Source organism: Rhagoletis zephyria, unplaced genomic scaffold, assembly GCF_001687245.7.
Source record: "Rhagoletis zephyria isolate East Lansing unplaced genomic scaffold, Rhagoletis_zephyria_1.1 Rzeph_scaffold_00279, whole genome shotgun sequence".
Lineage (NCBI taxonomy): Eukaryota > Metazoa > Arthropoda > Insecta > Diptera > Tephritidae > Rhagoletis > Rhagoletis zephyria.
In genome coordinates, this window is record NW_016157363.1 from 310,405 (window position 1) to 318,859 (window position 8,455).

Genomic DNA, 8,455 nt, shown 5'->3' on the forward strand with positions numbered 1-8,455 from the left:
TTTTTGCTGCACAGAGGCGGGTGCGTATCTTGGCTACAACAAGATAGTGGTTCGCGTCGATGTTGGCCCTCGGAGTGTACGTACGTCTAAAACGCTTGAAGCATGCCTTTCGTCTATCATAACATGATCGATTTGGTTTCTAGTTTTTCGATCTGGAGACAGCCATGTAGCTTGGTGGATGTTCGGGCCCCGGCGAAGTCGATCAGCCTCAGTCCGTTATCGGACGTTTCGTCGTAGAGGCTGAATTTTCCGACAGTGGCGCCAAAGATCCCTTCCTTGCCCACCTTGGCATTAAAATCGCCAAGCACGATTTTGACATCGTGTCGGGGGCAGCGCTCATATGCACGTTCCAAGCGCTCATAGAAGAGATCCTTGGACGCCTCATCCTTCTCTTCCGTCGGGGCATGGGCGCAGATGAGCGAGATGTTGAAGAATCTAGCTTTGATGCGGATTGTGGCTAGACGTTCGTCCACCGGGGTGAACGCCAGTACTCGGCGACGGAGTCCCTCTCCTACCACGAATCCAACACCGAATTTGCGCTCCTTTACGTGGCAACTGCAGTAGACGTCGCAAGGCTTCACACTTATTTTTCCTTGCGCCGTCCATCGCATTTCTTGGATGGTGGTGATGTCAGCCTTTGTCTTCCCGAGGACATCAACCAGCCGGGCAGAGGCACCTTCCCCATTAAGGGTCCGGATATTCCAGGTGCATACCCTTAAATCATAGTCCTTTATACGTTTGCCGTGGTCGTCATCAGAAAAAGGGGGTCTCATCCGAGGCTGTTTGCTTCTTTTCATTGGGCGGGGTTTTAACGTGGCGGGACCCAAACCCAGCGCACGCGAAGTTTTACGCCTTCTCACTTTAGCTCGCTCCCAAACGGGTGTTTGGTTGCCACCCAGAGGATACGTGGATATAAATATCCAGACGTTGTGAGCTGCGATTTGAACCGTACGCACAAGAATCGCTTCTGGCCACTCCCATGTGAATGGCAGTCAGAAGTTTTCCACTTCTGCGCACGGAACCATCCTCCTATGCTTACGAGTAACTAATTACATTGTTGGACTTACAGCTAGGGTTTCTTGAGAGCGCATAAAAGCAACAGAGAGGAAAAGGTAGACAACGGCTGTGCGCCTCAAAGGGAAATAGTACGCGACTAAACTTAAACAGGGTGTTACATTAGGCTACAATCACTACAATTAATACCTATTATGCTAGTTACTACTACAATTCGGCCATCCTGATGTTTCAGATCTCCTGATCTCTTAACATTAAATATAGTATAGCATACACATTTATATAGTTATGTCACTCTATTTTTACGATTTGTATGAGCATAGACAATTTGTAGAAGACCTCTTAGGTGCTTGCAGGCATATTACATTGTGTACACGAAATATATATTTACACACGCAAAAACAATATCGACAAATAAATAAATATAAAAATGAGACTCTTATTTATGTGAACAAGAAGAGCGGCATATATTCACATTCAAAGTATAGGTAGGAACATACAGCGCGCGGTAGTATAATGAGAACATGCAAGAGTAAGTGTTGCCAGCTATACATTTATGGATTGGTATGTGATTTTCTTTTCTTAATCACGGCCGAATATTTGCCGCTGCCCAAAAGCCCTTATGAGGAATTCTTGATTTCTGAAAGCCATCAACATCCTCTAAAGCAAATCTGCCGTTACGTAAAATTTTGGAAATTTTGTAAGGTCCCTTGAACTTGGCCTGTGTGTGAGTCCAAAGTTTTTATCATTACATAATCTCCCGTAAGCAATGTTTTTGACGTTGCTCGTCGCTTGTTTGTATAATTTTGGTGGCATAACTGGGATTTTGTGTTGTTTTGACAGGCAGTTTCCCCAATTTTTTTCAAATCAATTTGTTTTTACCGTTTACCGACTCAATGAAATTTTCTTTCAATTCATCCAAAACTTTTCCCTTTTGGTCGACACCGAATAACATTTTTGATGGATACTCATTGATTGACCGGTGTTTGGTATTGTTCAAGGCATATTCGACATTTTCTACAACTGTACCCCAATAGAGCCCTCTTTCGGGATCTGTTGGAAATTGAACTCTGGCAACCCTATGCATTTCCACATCTTTCCTTCTTCCTTATGTATATGTTACTCACTCGCTTTTAAGTCGTTGAATAAACCACATCTGAATTCTGAGACTGCGTTTTACTCAACAGTTGTCCCAAGCTTAACAACTTCCCTGTCCAATGAGTCATATGTGACTCACGAGAGCGTGTTCACAAGTTCAATAAGCTCATGAGTCACATGTGACTAATTTTTGTGTACAATTTCGGACAAATTTTTTGGTGTGAACGGTACGCGATATTTTTTTAAATGATACGTGGACGTACGGCAAAAAAACCTAACGTAAAAATATATAAAAGAAAATTTCGAGATTTTTTTCCTGAAAGTTATCTTTTAGTAAAAACAAAAGCGCACAATAAATATAGGTTAGGTTGGGTTAGGTAAGCGGGCTGCCTCCGCATGTGGAGGCACACTTGGACTCGACTAAGCTGTCCGTTGTGATGCCCTCAGAAGGGGGAGGTAAAAAGGGACGCAGGGAGGGGAAAGAGGGAGGAAGCTATGGGGGAAGGACGACACCTATGGCTTTTTGCCGGAGAAACGCTCCGTGCTCACAACGAAGCTCTTCAGTCGACTGATGTCCACTCCCGAGAGCTCATCGGGAGCGTGAAAAAGTGCGACCCAAGGTGCTTAAACTTTAGGCTCGCAAAGGCGGGGCACCAGAGCAGCAAATGTTGAGATGATTCCACCTCATTATCCTCCATGCAGCTGGCGCAGTAAGGGTTATCCACAACATTCAGCCTTACAGCATGGTTACCAATCACACAGTGACCAGTCAGCAGAGTTGGGCAAAATTTATTCGAATAACGAATAACAGATGAATAAATTGTTTTTCTTGTTATTCGTAAATAATAAACAATTTAGTTTATTCAAAAAAAAAATTATTCGAATGACGGATAAATTACTTTATTCGTTATTCGAATAATTATTATCTTCATTAATTATTCGAATAACGAATAAAATAATAATAAAAGAAGTAATTTATGTATATAGATAGATAGATTGTTAGAGGCTATGCACTACGACCTTAGGTCTATTGTGCCCTCGGAGCTCATCACAAGACATCGTCCAATCCCAATGCTCCGATATCCGAGCAGTTTCGAGGGAGGTACAGGGTGTATATGCGTAGCCTCTGGCCACATGCTTCCAAGGTGTGTTAGCCTTCTTCTCGCAACCGCATCGCATTCCAATAGGAGATACCCTGGGGTTTCTGGTATCACATCTCAGTACCGACACAAATCGCTTACACTGATCCCCAGGTTATGCATATGGGCCCGCAGTCTGCAGTGCTCCGTTAGCATTCCTGTTAAGAATCTCAGTTTAGTCTTCGGAAAGGTTATTAGTTCCCTAGATCTTTTGGGATTATATCTTCCCAGAAGTTCTTTCGCCTGTCTTAGCCCAGGCGTGTTCTCCCAAAGTGGTTTTATTAGGCTTCGCTGTTCTTAACTCCTCCTTGTTTGTATGAGGCCCCAATGCAAGGAAGCGTTCAGGGCCTATGGGTTGAGTGGCTGCGGCCTCTCTTGCTAGTCTATCAGCCTCCTCGTTTCCCTGTATGCCTTTGTGGCCCGGGACCAACACCAGTTGTAGTGTGTTGTTTTCCCCCAGGGTGTTTAATCTCGCTACACATTCCCATACCACTCGTCATTTAATCTCACATGAGGATATGGCTTTTAATGCAGCCTGACTGTCGCTGCAGATAACTATATGCTGCAGTCTTGCTTGTCTCTGCAGAATTACTTCCACACAAACACTTATGGCGTAAACCTCCGCTTGAAATATACTGGGGTAGTTACCCAGAGGGATGGAGATCTTAGCCCTAGGGCCAAATATTCCTGCTCCTATCCCTTCGTCGGTTTTTGAGCCATCGGTGAACCACCTTTGAATATGTATATAGATATGTACATATACTTATGTATAAAATGATAACCGTTTTCCTTGTTGCGATTTAACTAAAACCCCTGGATAGATTTAAGTCAAATTTTCGGAGGTTATTCCCTGCGCATAAAGGCCTATTAAAGGCTACTAGAAAACTCCTTGGTGGCGATGGAGCCGAGTTATTTATAAAAGCCGTATTTATGAACCGATTTCGTTAAAATTAAAAATGTGCTCTTCCTGCATGATGAAAAATACTTATGCGAAAAATGGACCCGCTAGGTGGCGCTGCAGTTGAGTTATTTAGAAAATCCCTATTTATTGTACAATCAGGTTGCAATTCATAATGGTGCTGCAGTCGTAATCATTAGAAACCCCATATGTCTGGACTACTTTGTTTTTTATGTTTATATTATACGAATTTACGATGTCTCACGTCGTCATGCACCCTAAATGCGACCTTGCATCTACCTCCGCTTGATGAAATTGCTCGGGCGGTCATTGCTGCAGCAGTAAGACTCTAGGAAACCAGCTCTTGGATATTTTAAAAGTAGGAAATAGGACCATCGGTAAAGCTCATGACATTGAATGGGATTTTTTCTTGCATATAGCATCAGAGCGCTATTTTTCTGGCAGAAATATGTGTGAGAAGGGTTCTGCTCTTTAGTTGTTCAACCCAAATTAAGAATTTTTACTTTACCCATATTTGGTTTTCAACGCTATTCTTGCATTGGGGGCCGCGAAACCAGAGGGAACGGGCTAGTGTTCTTGATAAAATAGTAAACAGAATTCAGCTAACTCACAATCCTTGCCAATAGAAATAAAAGTAAAAGGTGGCTCAATGTGTTAAAAATTAGTTTTTATTCATTAATAATGACTAAACTATTAAACTATTTTATTCGTTATTCGAATAATAAATGAAAATAAAACAAGTAACATTTGTGATAAAATCGAAATTTATTTGCTTTCAAGTAGCTACAATAACAGTAAGGTACGTTATTATTTCTTCAAGCAGTTAATATTTGTTTTCATGACTACTCTCTGTTCAAACATATTGTCAGACAGTTTGCTTGACTTTGGAAGGTTTATCATGGTGGCATAAGAAAAGCGCGTTCTACCGATGCTGATGAAGGCAATGGTGTATTATATTTTCGGAATATTGTTTTGATTTCAGGGTATTTATCTAAAACTTTGAAAGTACGCGGCAAAATACTGTAATAATATCATGTCAGCTCTGGTTTTTGGTGATTGCTGCACTTGTGAGTTACTTTCGCTTCCCGAGTCTGATTCGAAGTCAAAAAATGAGTTATCTGGATCAGCAGCAACTTCATTTTCACAATCATATTTTTGGATACTTCTCTTGCTATTTTATGTTTGAAAAGTGTTTTAATTGTTTTTTGTTCCTGTGGTGTAATGCAAGTAAACCATTTGTTCTTGAACCTTGGATAGGATAATGTGGCAATTATAGCGTGTTGACCTTTAGGCGAAAACAGTTTGAAGAAGTCGTCAAATCTTCATTCGACGCTTTGTCTGTACACTACTGCTAACTCATGACAGTACTTCAGCGGAGTGCTCTCAAGCTTTTGCAGTTTCTTGCGTAAATCCATCAAACATGGTATCAAAAGCCCATAACACGTGGCTGCGTCGCCTTGCAATATATCTAAGGCCTCGGCTATTTGAGAAGAACATGTGATATATTCGTTTATATATTCATATTCGCCGTCGCTGATGTAATTTGTGAGGCACAAGGCTCTATGCAAATGAATGTTTTTGTCTTTGACAGAGTAAATTTGCTTCATTGCGTCATATAAGCTATTCCATCTTGTAACGCCAGGTTTGCTAAGTGTATGTCCTAACACACTTTGGATGATCTCTGCTGTTTTTGGACGTCCAGCAGAATTCCACAAGACGTTACATTTTCCTATGGCATTATGATGCATTGCACATAGAGGTGTATAATTGCCTGTTTTAAGAATTCGATTAGCATCTGTGGTAGCACACAAATTCAGCGTATGTGCAGCACACCTAAACTGGCACGCTAATGGTAAATCATGTGAACCAATTACTTCATCATCTTCTTCGTCGGAAACATCCTCTTCTAAATTTCTCAGTTCCAAGTTTGGAGTTGATACACCAAACTCTGTGAATGCTTTGATGAAGTTACTACCATTATCAGTCACTGTGGCGACTATCTTCGCGGGACTAACATTGAAATCAGCCTGAATTTCGTCCAGTATCATCGCAATACGTTTATAATTATGAATTCCAGGAAACCTTCTGCAAGCTAGTGTCTTGCATTGGCGGTCGAGATCCGTATCAATCCAATGAGCAGTTACTCCAAGGAAACTTCTTTTTCGACTTGACCATATATCAACAACAGTACAAATGTATTGCACGGATTCTAATGTCAATTTGATCTCTGACATTTGTTGCGCATATTCAGCCTCAATTCTTCTGCTCAGTGATCTACGGCTGATTACATTTAATGCATGGCTTTGCAAACCCAAATTATTTAACATGGCTATAAAAAAAGGGTCCTCCACTACATTCAGGGGAATCATTGAATTGATGAAGAATTGCACCAAATCCTGTTCAAAGTTTTGTTGGGAAATCATGATTGACTTTGAAGTTGTAGAATGCTCGCTTCCAGCTTCCGTACGGTGTCTTTTTAGTCTCACCTGTTTTGCATAATCGTGATATTCTTCAACGGCTTCTTGGCCATGTTTTCTCTTTAAATGGCTCAAAAAGTTTGACGACGAATTTGGGGATCCTTTAATGTTTACAACATCAGGCTCACACTTCACACATGCCATCAAAATGGATTTGCCATTGGAAGATGAGACAAATTTAAAAAATTTGCCATCCAGCAAAGTCAGTGTCATCTTTACACAATTTTCATTCCCCGATACATTGACCACACTTTCGCTAGAACCCGGAAAATTGTTGGAGCTAATTTGATTTGACTGAGAAGTATCACTGCCCGTAGCCTCTATCTCTAACTCCATAACTTCGTTAAATGGATCACTCATTTGTAAAATATAAAACACCACAATATATGTATATATACCAGTAATTTTACTAACCGCTCCAGTAAACAGAATTCAACTAACTGACAAAAAATGACAATAGAAACAAAAGTAAATCGTTGCTCAATGTATTAAATATGGGTTTTTATTCATTATTTAAAATAACGAATAAAATAACGAATAAATTATTCGAAAGCAATTTATTCACGAATAATTTATTCTTGAATGAGTTATCAGCGAATAATTATATTACGGATAAAACTTTATTCGAATAATTATCTAAATAACAATTTATTCGAATAATGCCCAACTCTGCCAGTAAGCACTCCCACCAATAGTGAGAGATGCAGCTTGCTTAGTCTCAAGAGCTCCCCAGACCGCCCCCGGTCCACCCGTGGGTAGAAAGACTTTGCCACCTTGCACTCCAATACCAAGTAGATATCGAAACAATGATTCGAGTAAAAAAAGTAGTTTTAATCGAAACAATAGTATCGAGTACATACTCGTCTTTACTTGTATCGGAACATCCCTAAATGTAACTCAAAAACAACTTTACACGATGTGTTCACATGTGACTCATTGAACGTGGCAAAGAAACTGTTTCGTCCTACGTCCATGAGTCACATATGAGTCATAAAATAAAATAACAAAAACAAGTTAAAGCGATATATAACAATTAATAAAAATTATATGTTATGGTATATATGGACGTTCTTTAGCATATTAGAACAAAAAACCTGTGGACGTGGGGCATTAACAAAATGCACTGTATGAGGACAGGGAAGTTGTTAATTGGATTAGATTCGTGGTAAAGCATACGTTGCTTAAATATATTGTAGATTAAAAACGAGTAGGTTAATCGTCGGTTTTATACGTTCGTTGTAAATTAAAAAAAAAATAAATAAATAAAAAATGGCTAGTTCAGACACTCACGTGATAGAAAAACTCCGCGGTAGTGAAAATTACCACACATGGAAATTTGCCATGGAAAGCATTCCGGAATTGAACGATCTGCACAACAGCGTTACTGATCCCGTGAAAGAAACCGACGAGAAAAAATTGCGAAAAGCGCGAGCTAAAATTATTTTATCTGTCGACGAATCAATATACGTTCATATACAAAATCAGAGGACGGCAGCTGATATCTGGAAAACATTTCAGAATTTATACGAAGACACCGGAGTCACACGAAAAATATGTTTATTGCGAAAGCTGATCACAGCACGCCTCGAGAGTTGTGAATCAATGGCGAATTATGTAAATGAGCTCGTCAACACTGCAAATAAGCTGTCTGGAATTGGTTTTGATGTAAGCGACGAGTGGCAAGGAGCGATAATGTTGGCAGGTTTAAGTGACGATTTTAAGCCCTTTATAATGGGTATAGAAAGTAGCGGAACGAAAATAACAGGTGAAAACATTAAAATGAAGCTCTTAGAAAAAAATTCAAATGG

At 40.2% G+C, this 8,455-nt stretch overlaps 1 protein-coding gene across 1 annotated transcript; it reads right to left on the reverse strand.

Annotated features, from left to right (window-relative positions):
- Window positions 1-5,062: 5,062 nt before the first annotated feature.
- On the reverse strand, window positions 5,063-7,626 carry LOC108358634 (uncharacterized). Its single transcript, XM_017610073.1, has one exon. It carries the CDS (start codon window positions 7,005-7,007, stop codon window positions 5,493-5,495), a length of 1,515 nt encoding a protein of 504 aa, XP_017465562.1. The 5' UTR covers window positions 7,008-7,626; the 3' UTR covers window positions 5,063-5,492.
- Window positions 7,627-8,455: the final 829 nt, after the last annotated feature.

What these genes read in the sequence shown, in the direction of transcription:
- LOC108358634 (XM_017610073.1), bottom strand. Translation starts at nt 7,007, where the DNA reads ATGAGTGATCCATTTAACGAAGTTATGGAGTTAGAGATAGAGGCTACG.